The 17,737-nt window shown below is 39.9% G+C and overlaps 2 protein-coding genes across 2 annotated transcripts in view; both read right to left on the bottom strand.

Moving 5' to 3' along the window:
• The window catches only part of LOC118310109 (mucin-3A), a 49,542-nt gene extending 37,812 nt beyond the window's left edge, over positions 1 to 11,730 (bottom strand). The window contains exon 1 of the mRNA XM_035632931.2: positions 11,726 to 11,730. Coding sequence (XP_035488824.2) covers positions 11,726 to 11,730 — 5 coding nt within the window. The remainder of the gene's footprint in view (positions 1 to 11,725) is intronic.
• A 1,777-nt stretch (positions 11,731 to 13,507) lies between these two features.
• On the bottom strand, positions 13,508 to 17,229 carry mrps16 (mitochondrial ribosomal protein S16). Its single transcript, XM_035632027.2, has 4 exons — positions 17,059 to 17,229; positions 16,786 to 16,816; positions 14,431 to 14,697; positions 13,508 to 13,912 (listed from the first exon to the last, which is right to left on the bottom strand). Exons 2-4 carry the CDS (start codon positions 16,796 to 16,798, stop codon positions 13,782 to 13,784), a joined length of 411 nt encoding a protein of 136 aa, XP_035487920.1. The 5' UTR covers positions 16,799 to 16,816; positions 17,059 to 17,229; the 3' UTR covers positions 13,508 to 13,781.
• Positions 17,230 to 17,737: the final 508 nt, after the last annotated feature.

The raw sequence follows: 17,737 nt of genomic DNA, 5'->3' as shown, positions 1-17,737 counted from the left end.
ATGCTGGAAGTGAGCATTGATGTTTCTGCATTTGTTGTGACTTCACTTGTTGGAACAACAGTGGTTGAGGATGATAAGACTGACCCTGTGGTCTCACTTGCAGATATGGAAGTCACTGGCGATGTTGAAAGAGTTGTGAAAACGTTGGTAGAGGAGGCACTTGGCAGACTTGTTTTTGTAGTTTCAACATTGGAAGTAGATGATGCTTCTATTGAGCTGGTAGGTTTGGAAGATGTTGTAGGTGTCATGGATTCTCTTGTTTCAGTTACGGCCAAAGTCTGTGTGGGTGAAGTACCAATGGCTGTAGATGTTTGTGGAATAATGGAAGTAAGAATTGATGTTTCTGCATTTGTTGTGACTTCACTTGTTGGAACAACAGTAGTTGAGGATGAGAAGACTGGCCGTGTAGTTTCACTAGCAGATATGGAAGTTTCCGACGATGTTGAAAGAGTTGTGAAAACGTTGGTAGTTGAGGCACTTGGAAGACTTGTTCTTGTAGTTTCAACATTGGAAGTGGTTGATGCTTCTATTGAGCTGGTAGGTTTGGAAGATGTTGTGGGTGTCATGGATTCACTTGTTTCAGTTACGGCCAAAGTCTGTGTGGGTGAAGTACCTACAGCAGTAGATGTTTGTGGAATGCTGGAAGTAAGCATTGATGTTTCTGCATTTGTTGTGACTTCACTTGTTGGAACAACAGTAGTTGAGGATGAGAAGACTGGCCGTGTAGTTTCACTTGCAGATATGGAAGTTTCCGACGATGTTGAAAGAGTTGTGAAAACGTTGGCAGTTGAGGCACTTGGCAGACTTGTTTTTGTAGTTTCAACATTGGAAGTGGTTGATGCTTCTATTGAGCTGGTAGGTTTGGAAGATGTTGTGGGTGTCATGGATTCACTTGTGTCAGTTACGGCCAAAGTCTGTGTGGGTGAAGTACCTACGGCAGTAGATGTTTGTGGAATGCTGGAAGTAAGCATTGATGTTTCTGCATTTGTTGTGACTTCACTTGTTGGAACAACAGTAGTTGAGGATGATAAGACTGACCCTGTAGTTTCACTTGCAGATATGGAAGTCACTGGCGATGTTGAAAGAGTTGTGAAAATGTTGGTAGTGGAGGCACTTGTCAGACTTGTTTTTGTATTTTCAACATTGGAAGTAGATGATGCTTCTATTGAGCTGGTAGGTTTGGAAGATGTTGTAGGTGTCATGGATTCTCTTGTTTCAGTTACGGCCAAAGTCTGTGTGGGTGAAGTACCTACGGCAGTAGATGTTTGTGGAATGCTGGAAGTAAGCATTGATGTTTCTGCATTTGTTGTGACTTCACTTGTTGGAACAACAGTGGTTGAGGATGATAAGACTGACCCTGTAGTTTCACTTGCAGATATGGAAGTTTCTGACGATGTTGAAAGAGTTGTGAAAACGTTGGTAGTGGAGGCACTTGGCAGACTTGTTTTTGTAGTTTCAACACTGGAAGTAGATGATGCTTGTATTGAGCTGGTAGGTGTGGAAGAAGTTGTATGTGTCATGGATTCACTTGTTTCAGTTACTGCCAAAGTCTGTGTGGGTGAAGTACCAATGGCTGTAGATGTTTGTGGAATGCTGGAAGTAAGCATTGATGTTTCTGCATTTGTTGTGACTTCACTTGTTGGAACAACAGTAGTTGAGGATGAGAAGACTGGCCGTGTAGTTTCACTTGCAGATATGGAAGTTTCTGACGATGTTGAAAGCGTTGTGAAAATGTTGGTACTTGAGGCACTTGGCAGACTTGTTTTTGTAGTTTCAACATTGGAAGTGGTTGATGCTTGTATCGAGCTGGTAGGTGTGGAAGAAGTTGTAGATGTCATGAATTCATTTGCTTCAGATACAGGCAACGTCTGTGTGGGTGAAGTTAGCATAGCTGTAGATTTGAGTGGTATGCTGGACGTGAGCATTGATGTTTCTGCATTTGTTGTGACTTCACTTGTTGGAACAACAGTGGTTGAGGATGATAAGACTGACCCTGTAGTCTCACTTGCAGATATGGAAGTCACTGGCGATGTTGAAAGAGTTGTGAAAACGTTGGTAGAGGAGGCTCTTGGCAGACTTGTTTTTGTAGTTTCAACATTGGAAGTAGCTGATGCTTCTATTGAGCTGGTAGGTTTGGAAGATGTTGTAGGTGTCATGGATTCTCTTGTTTCAGTTACGGCCAAAGTCTGTGTGGGTGAAGTACCTACGGCAGTAGATGTTTGTTGAATGCTGGAAGTAAGCATTGATGTTTCTGCATTTGTTGTGACTTCACTTGTTGGAACAACAGTGGTTGAGGATGATAAGACTGGCCCTGTAGTTTCACTTGCAGATATGGAAGTTTCTGACGATGTTGAAAGAGTTGTGAAAACGTTGGTCGTGGAGGCACTTGGAAGACTTGTTTTTGTAGTTTCAACACTGGAAGTAGATGGTGCTTGTATTGAGCTGGTAGGTGTGGAAGAAGTTGTATGTGTCATGGATTCACTTGTTTCAGTTACGGCCAAAGTCTGTGTGGGTGAAGTACCAATGGCTGTAGATGTTTGTGGAATGCTGGAAGTAAGCATTGATGTTTCTGCATTTGTTGTGACTTCACTTGTTGGAACAACAGTAGTTGAGGATGAGAAGACTGGCCGTGTAGTTTCACTTGCAGATATGGAAGTTTCCGACGATGTTGAAAGAGTTGTGAAAACGTTGGTAGATGAGGCACTTGGAAGACTTGTTCTTGTAGTTTCAACATTGGAAGTAGATGATGCTTGTATTGAGCTGGTAGGTTTGGAAGATGTTGTAGGTGTCATGGATTCACTTGTTTCAGTTACGGCCAAAGTCTGTGTGGGTGAAGTACCTACGGCAGTAGATGTTTGTGGAATGCTGGAAGTAAGCATTGATGTTTCTGAATTTGTTGTGACTTCACTTGTTGGAACAACAGTAGTTGAGGATGAGAAGACTGGCCGTGTAGTTTCACTTGCAGATATTGAAGTCACTGGCGATGTTGAAACAGTTGTGAAAACGTTGGTACTTGAGGCACTTGGCAGACTTGTTTTTGTAGTTTCAACATTGGAAGTAGATGATGCTTCTATTGAGCTGGTAGGTTTGGAAGAAGTTGTAGGTGTCATGGATTCACTTGTTTCAGATACAGCCAAAGTCTGTGTGGGTGAAGTACCAATGGCTGTAGATGTTTGTGGAATGGTGGAAGTAAGCATTGATGTTTCTGCATTTGTTGTGACTTCACTTGTTGGAACAACAGTAGTTGAGGATGAGAAGACTGGCCGTGTAGTTTCACTTGCAGATATGGAAGTTTCCGACGATGTTGAAAGAGTTGTGAAAACGTTGGTAGTGGAGGCACTTGGCAGACTTGTTTTTGTAGTTTCAACATTGGAAGTGGTTGATGCTTGTATCGAGCTGGTAGGTGTGGAAGAAGTTGTAGGTGTCATGGATTCACTTGTTTCAGTTACGGCCAAAGTCTGTGTGGGTGAAGTACCTACGGCAGTAGATGTTTGTTGAATGCTGGAAGTAAGCATTGATGTTTCTGCATTTGTTGTGACTTCACTTGTTGTAACAACAGTGGTTGAGGATGATAAGACTGACCCTGTAGTTTCACTTGCAGATATGGAAGTCAGTGGCGATGTTGAAAGAGTTGTGAAAACGTTGCTAGTGGAGGCACTTGGCAGACTTGTTTTTGTAGTTTCAACATTGGAAGTGGTTGATGCTTTTATCGAGCTGGTAGGTGTGGAAGAAGTTGTAGGTGTCATGGATTCACTTGTTTCAGATACAGCCAAAGTCTGTGTGGGTGAAGTACCAATGGCTGTAGATGTTTGTGGAATGCTGGAAGTAAGAATTGATGTTTCTGCATTTGTTGTGACTTCACTTGTTGGAACAACAGTAGTTGAGGATGAGAAGACTGGCCGTGTAGTTTCACTTGCAGATATGGAAGTTTCCGACGATGTTGAAAGAGTTGTGAAAACGTTGGTAGTTGAGGCACTTGGAAGACTTGTTCTTGTAGTTTCAACATTGGAAGTGGTTGATGCTTCTATTGAGCTGGTAGGTTTGGAAGATGTTGTGGGTGTCATGGATTCACTTGTTTCAGTTACGGCCAAAGTCTGTGTGGGTGAAGTACCTACAGCAGTAGATGTTTGTGGAATGCTGGAAGTAAGCATTGATGTTTCTGCATTTGTTGTGACTTCACTTGTTGGAACAACAGTAGTTGAGGATGAGAAGACTGGCCGTGTAGTTTCACTTGCAGATGTGGAAGTTTCCGACGATGTTGAAAGAGTTGTGAAAACGTTGGTAGTTGAGGCACTTGGAAGACTTGTTCTTGTAGTTTCAACATTGGAAGTAGATGATGCTTGTATTGAGCTGGTAGGTTTGGAAGATGTTGTAGGTGTCATGGATTCACTTGTTTCAGTTACGGCCAAAGTCTGTGTGGGTGAAGTACCTACAGCAGTAGATGTTTGTGGAATGCTGGAAGTAAGCATTGATGTTTCTGCATTTGTTGTGACTTCACTTGTTGGAACAACAGTAGTTGAGGATGAGAAGACTGGCCGTGTAGTTTCACTTGCAGATGTGGAAGTTTCCGACGATGTTGAAAGAGTTGTGAAAACGTTGGTAGTTGAGGCACTTGGAAGACTTGTTCTTGTAGTTTCAACATTGGAAGTAGATGATGCTTGTATTGAGCTGGTAGGTTTGGAAGATGTTGTAGGTGTCATGGATTCACTTGTTTCAGTTACGGCCAAAGTCTGTGTGGGTGAAGTACCAATGGCTGTAGATGTTTGTGGAATGCTGGAAGTAAGCATTGATGTTTCTGCATTTGTTGTGACTTCACTTGTTTTAACAACAGTGGTTGAGGATGATAAGACTGACCCTGTAGTTTCACTTGCAGATATGGAAGTCACTGGCGATGTTGAAAGAGTTGTGAAAACGTTGGTAGTGGAGGCACTTGGCAGACTTGTTTTTGTAGTTTCAACGTTGGAAGTGGTTGATGCTTGTATTGAGCTGGTAGGTGTGGAAGAAGTTGTAGATGTCATGAATTCATTTGCTTCAGATACAGGCAACGTCTGTGTGGGTGAAGTCAGCATAGCTGTAGATTTGAGTGGTATGCTGGAAGTGAGCATTGATATTTCTGCATTTGTTGTGACTTCACTTGTTGGAACAACAGTGGTTGAGGATGATAAGACTGACCCTGTGGTCTCACTTGCAGATATGGAAGTCACTGGCGATGTTGAAAGAGTTGTGAAAACGTTGGTAGTGGAGGCACTTGGCAGACTTGTTTTTGTAGTTTCAACATTGGAAGTAGATGATGCTTGTATTGAGCTGGTAGGTGTGGAAGAAGTTGTAGGTGTCATGGATTCACTTGTTTCAGATACAGCCAAAGTCTGTGTGGGTGAAGTACCTACGGCAGTAGATGTTTGTGGAATGCTGGAAGTAAGCATTGATGTTTCTGCATTTGTTGTGACTTCACTTGTTGGAACAACAGTGGTTGAGGATGATAAGACTGACCCTGTGGTCTCACTTGCAGATATGGAAGTCACTGGCGATGTTGAAAGAGTTGTGAAAACGTTGGTAGAGGAGGCACTTGGCAGACTTGTTTTTGTAGTTTCAACATTGGAAGTAGATGATGCTTCTATTGAGCTGGTAGGTTTGGAAGATGTTGTAGGTGTCATGGATTCACTTGTTTCAGTTACGGCCAAAGTCTGTGTGGGTGAAGTACCTACAGCAGTAGATGTTTGTGGAATGCTGGAAGTAAGCATTGATGTTTCTGCATTTGTTGTGACTTCACTTGTTGGAACAACAGTAGTTGAGGATGAGAAGACTGGCCGTGTAGTTTCACTTGCAGATGTGGAAGTTTCCGACGATGTTGAAAGAGTTGTGAAAACGTTGGTAGTTGAGGCACTTGGAAGACTTGTTCTTGTAGTTTCAACATTGGAAGTAGATGATGCTTGTATTGAGCTGGTAGGTTTGGAAGATGTTGTAGGTGTCATGGATTCACTTGTTTCCGATACAGCCAAAGTCTGTGTGGGTGAAGTACCAATGGCTGTAGATGTTTGTGGAATGCTGGAAGTAAGCATTGATGTTTCTGCATTTGTTGTGACTTCACTTGTTGGAACAACAGTAGTTGAGGATGATAAGACTGACCCTGTAGTGTCACTTGCAGGTATTGAAGTCACTGGCGATGTTGAAAGAGTTGTGAAAACGTTGGTAGTGGAGGCACTTGGCAGACTTATTTTTGTAGTTTCAACATTGGAAGTGGTTGATGCTTGTATCGAGCTGGTAGGTGTGTTGAAAGATGTTGTAGGTGTCATGGATTCCCTTGTTTCAGTTACGGCCAAAGTCTGTGTGGGTGAAGTTAGCATAACTGTAGATTTGAGTGGTATGCTGGAAGTGAGCATTGATGTTTCTGCATTTGTTGTGACTTCACTTGTTGGAACAACAGTAGTTGAGGATGAGAAGACTGGCCGTGTAGTTTCACTTGCAGATATTGAAGTCACTGGCGATGTTGAAACAGTTGTAAAAACGTTGGTACTTGAGGCACTTGGCAGACTTGTTTTTGTAGTTTCAACATTGGAAGTAGATGATGCTTCTATTGAGCTGGTAGGTTTGGAAGATGTTGTATGTGTCATGGATTCTCTTGTTTCAGTTACGGCCAAAGTCTGTGTGGGTGAAGTACCAATGGCTGTAGATGTTTGTGGAATGCTGGAAGTAAGCATTGATGTTTCTGCATTTGTTGTGACTTCACTTGTTGGAACAACAGTAGTTGAGGATGAGAAGACTGGCCGTGTAGTTTCACTTGCAGATATGGAAGTTTCCGACGATGTTGAAAGAGTTGTGAAAACGTTGGTAGTTGAGGCACTTGGCAGACTTGTTCTTGTAGTTTCAACATTGGAAGTTGTTGATGTTTCTATTGAGCTGGTAGGTTTGAAAGATGTTTTAGGTGTCATGGATTCACTTGTTTCAGTTACGGCCAAAGTCTGTGTGGGTGAAGTACCTACAGCAGTAGATGTTTGTGGAATGCTGGAAGTAAGCATTGATGTTTCTGCATTTGTTGTGACTTCACTTGTTGGAACAACAGTAGTTGAGGATGAGAAGACTGGCCCTGTAGTTTCACTTGCAGATATGGAAGTTTCCGACGATGTTGAAAGAGTTGTGAAAACGTTGGTAGTTGAGGCACTTGGCAGACTTGTTTTTGTAGTTCCAACATTGGAAGTAGATGATGCTTGTATTGAGCTGGTAGGTTTGGAAGATGTTGTAGGTGTCATGGATTCACTTGTTTCAGTTACGGCCAAAGTCTGTGTGGGTGAAGTACCTACGGCAGTAGATGTTTGTGGAATGCTGGAAGTAAGCATTGATGTTTCTGCATTTGTTGTGACTTCACTTGTTGGAACAACAGTAGTTGAGGATGAGAAGACTGGCCGTGTAGTTTCACTTGCAGATATGGAAGTTTCCGACGATGTTGAAAGAGTTGTGAAAACGTTGGTAGTTGAGGCACTTGGCAGACTTGTTCTTGTAGTTTCAACATTGGAAGTTGTTGATGTTTCTATTGAGCTGGTAGGTTTGAAAGATGTTGTAGGTGTCATGGATTCACTTGTTTCAGTTACGGCCAAAGTCTGCGTGGGTGAAGTACCAACGGCAGTAGATGATTGTGGAATGCTGGAAGTAAGCATTGATGTTTCTGCATTTGTTGTGACTTCACTTGTTGGAACAACAGTAGTTGAGGATGAGAAGACTGGCCGTGTAGTTTCACTTGCAGATATTGAAGTCACTGGCGATGTTGAAACAGTTGTAAAAACGTTGGTACTTGAGGCACTTGGCAGACTTGTTTTTGTAGTTTCAACATTGGAAGTAGATGATGCTTCTATTGAGCTGGTAGGTTTGGAAGATGTTGTATGTGTCATGGATTCTCTTGTTTCAGTTACGGCCAAAGTCTGTGTGGGTGAAGTACCAATGGCTGTAGATGTTTGTGGAATGCTGGAAGTAAGCATTGATGTTTCTGCATTTGTTGTGACTTCACTTGTTGGAACAACAGTAGTTGAGGATGAGAAGACTGGCCGTGTAGTTTCACTTGCAGATATGGAAGTTTCCGACGATGTTGAAAGAGTTGTGAAAACGTTGGTAGTTGAGGCACTTGGCAGACTTGTTCTTGTAGTTTCAACATTGGAAGTTGTTGATGTTTCTATTGAGCTGGTAGGTTTGAAAGATGTTTTAGGTGTCATGGATTCACTTGTTTCAGTTACGGCCAAAGTCTGTGTGGGTGAAGTACCTACAGCAGTAGATGTTTGTGGAATGCTGGAAGTAAGCATTGATGTTTCTGCATTTGTTGTGACTTCACTTGTTGGAACAACAGTAGTTGAGGATGAGAAGACTGGCCCTGTAGTTTCACTTGCAGATATGGAAGTTTCCGACGATGTTGAAAGAGTTGTGAAAACGTTGGTAGTTGAGGCACTTGGCAGACTTGTTTTTGTAGTTCCAACATTGGAAGTAGATGATGCTTGTATTGAGCTGGTAGGTTTGGAAGATGTTGTAGGTGTCATGGATTCACTTGTTTCAGTTACGGCCAAAGTCTGTGTGGGTGAAGTACCTACGGCAGTAGATGTTTGTGGAATGCTGGAAGTAAGCATTGATGTTTCTGCATTTGTTGTGACTTCACTTGTTGGAACAACAGTAGTTGAGGATGAGAAGACTGGCCGTGTAGTTTCACTTGCAGATATGGAAGTTTCCGACGATGTTGAAAGAGTTGTGAAAACGTTGGTAGTTGAGGCACTTGGCAGACTTGTTTTTGTAGTTTCAACATTGGAAGTAGATGATGCTTGTATTGAGCTGGTAGGTGTGGAAGAAGTTGTATGTGTCATGGATTCACTTGTTTCAGTTACGGCCAAAGTTTGTGTGGGTGAAGTACCAATGGCTGTAGATGTTTGTGGAATGCTGGAAGTAAGAATTGATGTTTCTGCATTTGTTGTGACTTCACTTGTTGGAACAACAGTAGTTGAGGATGAGAAGACTGACCCTGTAGTTTCACTTGCAGATATGGAAGTTTCCGACGATGTTGAAAGAGTTGTGAAAACGTTGGTAGTTGAGGCACTTGGAAGACTTGTTCTTGTAGTTTCAACATTGGAAGTGGTTGATGCTTCTATTGAGCTGGTAGGTTTGGAAGATGTTGTGGGTGTCATGGATTCACTTGTTTCAGTTTCGGCCAAAGTCTGTGTGGGTGAAGTACCAATGGCTGTAGATGTTTGTGGAATGCTGGAAGTAAGCATTGATGTTTCTGCATTTGTTGTGACTTCACTTGTTGGAACAACAGTAGTTGAGGATGATAAGACTGACCCTGTAGTTTCACTTGCAGATCTTGAAGTCACTGGCGATGTTGAAACAGTTGTGAAAACGTTGGTACTTGAGGCACTTGGCAGACTTGTTTTTGTAGTTTCAACATTGGAAGTGGTTGATGCTTCTATTGAGCTGGTAGGTGTGGAAGAAGTTGTAGGTATCATGGATTCACTTGTTTCAGTTACGGCCAAAGTCTGTGTGGGTGAAGTACCTACAGCAGTAGATGTTTGTGGAATGCTGGAAGTAAGCATTGATGTTTCTGCATTTGTTGTGACTTCGCTTGTTGGAACAACATTAGTTGAGGACGATAAGACTGACCCTGTAGTTTCACTTGCAGATATGGAAGTCACTGGCGATGCTGAAAGAGTTGAAAAAACGTTGGTAGTGGAGGCACTGGGCAGACTTGTTTTTGTAGTTTCAACATTGGAAGTGGTTGATGCTTGTATCGAGCTGGTAGGTGTGGAAGAAGTTGTAGGTGTCATGGATTCACTTGTTTCAGATACAGCCAAAGTCTGTGTGGGTGAAGTACCAATGGCTGTAGATGTTTGTGGAATGCTGGAAGTAAGCATTGATGTTTCTGGATTTGTTGTGACTTCACTTGTTGGAACAACAGTAGTTGAGGATGATAAGACTGACCCTGTAGTTTCACTTGCAGATATTGAAGTCACTGGCGATGTGGAAAGAGTTGTGAAAATGTTGGTACTTGAGGCACTTGGCAGACTTGTTTTTGTAGTTTCAACATTGGAAGTGGTTAATGCTTGTATCGAGCTGGTAGGTGTGGAAGAAGTTGTAGGTGTCATGGATTCACTTGTTTCAGATACAGACAAAGTCTGTGTGGGTGAAGTACCAATGGCAGTAGATGTTTGTGGAATGCTGGAAGTAAGCATTGATGTTTCTGCATTTGTTGTGACTTCACTTGTTGGAACAACAGTGGTTGAGGATGATAAGACTGACCCTGTAGTTTCACTTGCAGATATGGAAGTCACTGGCGATGTTGAAAGAGATGTGAAAACGTTGGTAGTGGAGGCACTGGGCAGACTTGTTTTTGTAGTTTCAACATTGGAAGTGGTTGATGCTTTTATTGAGCTGGTAGGTTTGGAAGATGTTGTAGGTGTCATGGTTTCACTTGTTTCAGATACGGCCAAAGTCTGTGAGGGTGAAGTACCTACGGCAGTAGACGTTTGTGGAATGCTGGAAGTAAGCATCAATGTTTCTGCATTTGTTGTGACTTCACTTGTTGGAACAACAGTAGTTGAGGATGATAAAACTGATTTGGTTATTGACTTTAACTGCATTGTTGATTTAGACATGTTGTTCATCATGATTTTTTCAGAATGTATTGATTCAGTCATATAATTTTCAGATTTTTGAACCAATACTGGTCCAATTTCCAAAACCTCTGAGTCTTCACTTATTGTTTTGTTTAGCTTTGATATATTCCGCCCTTTGGGGCTGTGTGCTGTCTGTGGTTTCCTCCATGGTTTCTCAGGTTCATCTTGTTTATCATCTTTATTCCCTGTAAAGACAATCATTTTTCATAATGCATAGATTTATACAGCTCAGAGCAACTTGCATTATGAGTTCAGTTTTACATGAAAAAATATACAAAATCCTTATGTGAACTGTGTTGCTTCCATCGAATTTAGGTTGAAGGCTACCCATGAAATAATTTCAGTCCATAACTAACTTGTGTAATGAATATTATTCAACCTTAAATTACTAGCAACTAATAATAGTAATATTATAAGTCAGTAATATAATTAATCTGACCTTTACAAAGTTTAAAAAATTAACTTGCTTCAGATTACTCTTCAGTTAAAATAACTAACAAAGGCCACTCACCATAATAATTTAATATAATGATAACATAATTGAATATTGAAATTGATTATTATCAGTTTTATTATAAAAAAAATATTGTATGGAATGGGGGTAGGACTGATAAGCATGTTGCTTCTCCTATTCTTTTTCAGACGGATGTTACATTGTGAAAGGCTGCGATGTACACAGTAGGGATATTTTATTTTCTGATTTATTAATATATTATGACTTGTTTGAAATGAAGGGAAAAAAATAATAATATAATAATAAGTCAATTATTTTGTGAACATCATTGTACAAATATTCCAAATAGCCATAAAGTATTGTGTGAGGAGAAATGTGCATATTAAGAGTGAGGAGTAGTCAATTTATTCGTATAATTTTCATAATCCCTGAAAGATTGTCTAGACTAAAACTAATGATATCAAAATGTTATCACTATAAATATACTACGTAATGATAACAGTGTTAAGAAGATTGCATGCAAAATCATTTGTAAGTAAATTTAGGCTATTCCCTCACAGGGTTATGCTATAAAATATGATAAAAATCACACTTACCCTTTCTTTCTGCCAAGAACACACAGACTGCAAACGTCATGATGACCACAAAAGTAAGAATTATAAGATTGGTGGAAAACCTCTTCCAGTTACAAGATCCCAAGGAAATCCAATTTTTCATTTTCTCGTACTTTTAGCTTATCATTCAGATGATAAGTAAAGCTGAAGTATTTCAGTGACTGCAAAGTCCATTAGTCCATAAACACAGATGTATTCCACTGAAGAAAGTAGAAAAACTGTAATGTTCTGCAATTTGTCTCAGAGTCAATGTCCAATAATGTCCCCTGATAATCGTTTATGAACTGGCAGTTAAAATTGATCCTGCTTGCAGTTGTAAGCCATATAAACATTGGTCTATCCCAATCAAATCAACTCTCTGTATCATCAATGATCAACTGGTAAACTGAGGTGGTTCCGATGTAGTTCCCTCCCTAAGCAAACTTTTTATGTATTGTGACATGGCACTGCAGGGATTTGTTAGGTGTACTGAAAGGACATGCACACCCTGTGCACGTTTATCTACAAAGATGTAAATGACAGTAAAAGTGAAATGGACATTGACTTGTGTGGGTGAGGTGAGTGAGTGTAATTATAGCAAAAAAGTAATTCATTTAAAAAGTGAATTAAAAAATATGATTAAAATAGTTTATTTCTTATATTTATTGTTTTGGTCTCCATATACACGTGTAAATTAGTTATTTTATTCAAATGAAACTGTATTGTTTTATCGTTGACATTTACATTATTTCAGTCTAGTATTTACATGCTGAGCAACATATTGACAACATTGTCAACTAAATTGAATAGCCATGCTATAAATAGATTGTTGAATATGATCCCTGCCAGATTAATCAGTGGTCTCAATAGCAGGTGTGACGAGGTTCAACACAAATATTTCTCTTGATCCTGAGGCCCCATTGGTTTGGGTAAAGCTCTCCACACCTCTGTTGGTTTATTTAATTTTTCTATATTTCAAAAATCATTGCAACGCACCCAAAAGAAATGGGTATTTCTTGCTCATTAAATAACGACAGGTTGAATTAATTTCATAATATAGTTGAAATTATCATTATTATTTTACAATTTTATCTTTCATGTTGAACAGATGCATAAATCAGATCACGTGTATTGGAAATTACCATGAGTATATCTGCTGACCATTAAGCAATGCCCTGCTGCTTCGTACAGAATGTAGTTTGTCAATTCTCACTATACCAACATGTGAAAGAATGAAATTTACTAATATTCCACAAAGTTAAAAGAAGCAATATCAACAGCAGAACTAGGTTATCTTATTATTTGTGTGGACTTTCATGTTGACTTTTTATGGACACCTGAGTGTTGTTAGGTGTGTCTCGGCTAAAGGTAAGTCTTTTTTATCACTAGCTGCATGACGTCAAGTGCACTTGTGTTTGAGTATGAACCTTTTCAAGTGTGTACTGCCCAACATCATGTGACTCAAGTGGCTGATTAGTTTCTAGTTTACAAAGGTTTCCATGAGACGCAGTACAGTATATGGGTGGAGATTTTCTATTGAACCAAAAGTGATCGAAGTGCTGTGGAGCCTGACAATAATGGAATCAACCAACCCACCCACGTCTGCTTTCTTTCTTTCAGTTTGACAGCTGATGTTCACTATTGATTTGTGTGTTCATATTCAAATAGGCTAAAAAAAGAAAAGATGGAAAAAAGAAGGAGGAATAATCAAAGTTCACAAGTCGCTTTCAAGAAAGAAAAATTAACAAATGAATTATTGGTGCAGATAAATCTTGTAGGTCCTGAAAAAGTTAGAAATAAAAACTGCAATTTAAATTCAATAGTTTTCAAATACTTTAATTAAGTCACCTAAAATAATGAGTACAAACAACTGCCCGTTATGGCACTCCATGTTCATAAACATGAAGGAATTGAAGCATCCATTGCAATAAAGTCTGTTCATAGAGCCCACTGAAGCAATTATCATGCGGTAGATGAAGTTGCTATGAGCAGTCCACCCAACAAGTCAGAAAAACTAACCAATCCCTTCATTTCAAAAATAAATGTGACATCCTTTTGTGCTCAAGAATCGCACACAGTCCCAAGTTTTAATTATCACTCTTCAGCCTTCTTCTGTTCAACCTCAAAACCCTCCTCTGTTCCTGTTGCTGTCAGCTCTGTTTGGGTTCTACGGCGCTCTGCCTCTGTTATCGTCATGGGGTGCAGAGGGAAGAATCCTGCCAACCCTGCCGAAAAAGAGAAGGGAGAGAAGAAGACTTTCACTCAGAGCTTTTTAAGCAAACTTTAGTAAAGGCCAGGGTTATGCAATTGGGGACTAAATGAGCTGGTGCATCATTTAAAGATGATCTAAAATCCTTGTATCCATCCTAAATACATTTAATAATAAGTAACTTTTAGAGAACCAACTGTGTGATACATTCGGGTTTGTTACAACCATGGATAGCATATTTAATCTGACTATCTATACAATCCTTTAAACCAGAGATGTGGACGTGGTGATTGAGGGCAAAGTGAATACAGTAATATTACTAGACAGGGCGTCATCACTCATGGAGGCAGATAATACATAAAACAAGTCAGTGATTACAAAATGAATAAAAGGTGTAGGTGCTCAAAGGTTGTGGATGGACCTCCTTAAATAAACAAATCAATATGAGTAACATAATTCCCTTGAAAAGATGACTGTAATATTGTGCAATGTGTATCAGCCTTTAAAGAAAAGGCTCATGATGTGAATACACACCTAGAAGTTTGGCCACAGGCTTTGTCGGGTGTGCACCACAGCCGATCCAGTACTTGATTCGGTCGAAGTTGAAGCCGACAAGTTTCTCGTTGTTGATGTTCGGGAGGGGGTCAAAGGAACCCAGCTGCTCAATATATTTACCATCTCTTGCCCTTTTATTGTAAGCGGCTACGATGCGATAAAAGGGTCTGTTAGCCTGTTTGTGGCCTGCGTGGGCCAGCCGGATGACAACGTAACCCCCGTGGTACTGCTTTAGGAGGAGTGATGCTGCAGAAGGAAGTGAGAACAGAAAGCATTGTTAAAGAGAAGAACACTTCAAGGAGAGGTAATTTTCGCAAGTCATCCCCTGAGAGGCAGATTTCCTAACATGAAGTCTTGTGTACACCACAGAATGTAATCTTACTTGGCAACCCTACTGTAGTTTTCCATATCTGTAAATACACATCACTTCAGTCAAATTTGCTTCTTGAACAAGATGGAGGGAAGAGGAGTGTGGGGTAAAACGGTCATAACTTACTTTGTATTTTATGTATTCATTTTAGACTGTGTCCTTTCTCTTTCTTCATAGTGAAGAGCATCTATATATTAACTACATAGACTATTTGGCAGTTCATTGGTTGTACGTGTCTTATCTGAATATCTGAATTAATGCCATAAAGAGGTGTGGATTAAATCTAATGGTCATTTCAGAGGCTGTAGCTTTTCGTCCTGTTGCGAAGTTATTCAAACATTTATGATGATGATTCATTTGTAACGGTAGCTTACATGATGACGTGCGTCACTTCAAATACTTCCGGGTCATGTCAAGATTTATCATCTTTATTCAAACATTTAGTTTTTCCCTTATTGATTTAAATGGGTAGGAAAAAAGTTTAAGAAAGATTTTCATTAACTTATGTGTGATGTTCCAAATAAATTGTGCACTGGGTGTATATTTATGTCAGGATTTTACAATGGGCCAAAACAATGTATGTTGTATTTAATGTTCTTATCTTTGTGTTTTGGACTGTTGGTCAGACAATACAAGACATTTGAAGACTTCCCCTTCAGGTCTTTGAATTTGTGATGGGCATTTTTCACCATTTTGTCATTTTATGGATTTAGCAATTAATAATAATAAAGAAATCTACTGATTAATAGGTAATGAAAAGAAGCGCATTACAGTGCTGGGTAAAAACCTGAAGTCTAAGGAAGTGGTTTCAAAGACTTTTGTCGGGCTGTGCTAAAAAGTAGAAAAGGGAGAACAGACACACATTATGTCATAGCTCTCTTACTGAGTAAGAAAAGAAATGTAAATATTAATTACCATGTTAATCATTTTAACATTATGCATCACAGCATATGACATTTATTTGTAATGTTTTAGTTTTTCCTCCACAGATGATCAGAAAAAGAGACCATGCCAGGAAACTCTATGCATCTGTCTGAATGTCATTTACTCAGTTCCTTGAACTGATATTTCTTTCATGTTACTGTTTTTGGTTAGTTTTTATTTTCAACATCTATTTCCCTGTCACGTCCTATGAGTAATTGATAGATAAATGTAGCCCATTGAATGACAAAGAATCTTAGTTTGTCACTGTTCATATATTCTGTTGTAAATAAAGTTAATTTAAAATAAGAAGCCTGGTGTACGTGCAGTCCTCTTTTCCTAAGTCCTTACCAATTTTCCTTCACATCTTTCTTGTCCTCATAACGTTTTTTCACCGGGGTTAAGGAACAGTTGTTAGGAAATTATTATTAATTATTATATATATTTTTTTTTACTTTTCGACCGCAGCCTTTGGGTGAAGTGTAATTGTCCTTCCTATCTACTATTCTTTGACCTCAGTGGATACTACGTCATCACGCGAAGGCGGATGTTGTGGATGCGTCTGCCGTGGTGAAACTAATTTCCGAAGATAAACTAACAAAAAACTCAGCAGCTCCTTCCATCATGTTTTAGTGTGTTTTACCACCATGTGACATCAGATGTAAATGATTCATTTGTAACGGTAGCTTACATGATGACGTGCGTCACTTCAAATACTTCTGGGTCATGTCAAGATTTGGGAATCTTCCTAAGCCAATTTGACGATTCGACCTCACTCTTTGTCTTTCTTTACTCCGTCAAATTAGTGTTGCCTTCATGCACATTTTGTGATTTGCGGAGCAACAAAATAAACCATGGAGCATAATATGTAACGATAGACGTTGTCGTTTTTGTTATTATTTATTTGTCACTTATGACTAATCGACAGGATAATAAATACCTGCCTACGTGCTGCCTACTATGTATTTCTATTGTTTGAAACTACACCCCAGTCTTTGCTGACACTTGACAGAATTATGAAAGCGGTCATACTGAAAACTCACATAAATGCACCATCGTGTTCACTGGATTATCCTGTAACAGACACAAAGAAACAACACATTTAGACCAGCGTGCATTTAGCAATGTAACTTTCTACAGACACCGACAGCTCTGTGCGACACTGTTACACGTTTGCAGTCCACATGTGATGACGTGAAGGCTCCTCGACTACACAGAAATGTCATTAAATGCTCACTGTGCTAGCGGCTAGCTTTAGCCTCTCCAGTTCATATGCTGCGTGCTCTCTACGAATGAGCGATAGTTAAGCGAATTACCTCCGAGGACGTTGAACGATATAAAGTAAAATCCTCCCCCAGATGTCGCCTCTTTTTTTTATACACTGGACAGGTAAGCAGAACGGACGTTATTGACTGTTTGTTTTCAGCACACGAACTAATGTGACATTACTCAGTGCGCGGCCATGTTTTACAGCGGAAGTGACGTAGAGGCTGTCGCCACGTCTGCGCCAGAGCCGGTGAGAGAGAGAGTAGCGACAACTCCGTTCAATCCGATGGCCCATTTCTTTTTTCAGGTGAGCAGCAGCGGCAGCAACGTATTAGAGTGGCACAGAATGGATCAATGGACCGTCTGTGTTGCACTTATGAAGGGTAAGACCTTTAAATAATCAGATTGTACATTACCAAGACATCTGAATCAAATCAACATGCTTATTAAAGCATGTAAGTGGATTGTGATTATTTATGATTTATTTTTGATTTAAGAAAACGTATTTACTGACCACATACAATAACTACATAGGCATGTCGGTCTGCTATATTGTAAATCGATACATCTATTGACTACTAATTATCATAAATCGCAGTTCTGTTGCTCTGAATAATGGATTCGATTTGCGCGCCAAGAAACTTCCGGGAACTACATGAGTCACGTGACGTGCAGGCATTTTGGACTTCCGTATCGCTACTCTCTCTCTCAACGGCTCTGGTTAGTGCG

Source organism: Scophthalmus maximus, chromosome 6 (assembly GCF_022379125.1).
Source record: "Scophthalmus maximus strain ysfricsl-2021 chromosome 6, ASM2237912v1, whole genome shotgun sequence".
NCBI classification, from domain to species: domain Eukaryota; kingdom Metazoa; phylum Chordata; class Actinopteri; order Pleuronectiformes; family Scophthalmidae; genus Scophthalmus; species Scophthalmus maximus.
Note: the sequence above shows the minus strand (reverse complement) of the source record. Positions and strands in the feature narration are given on the sequence as shown.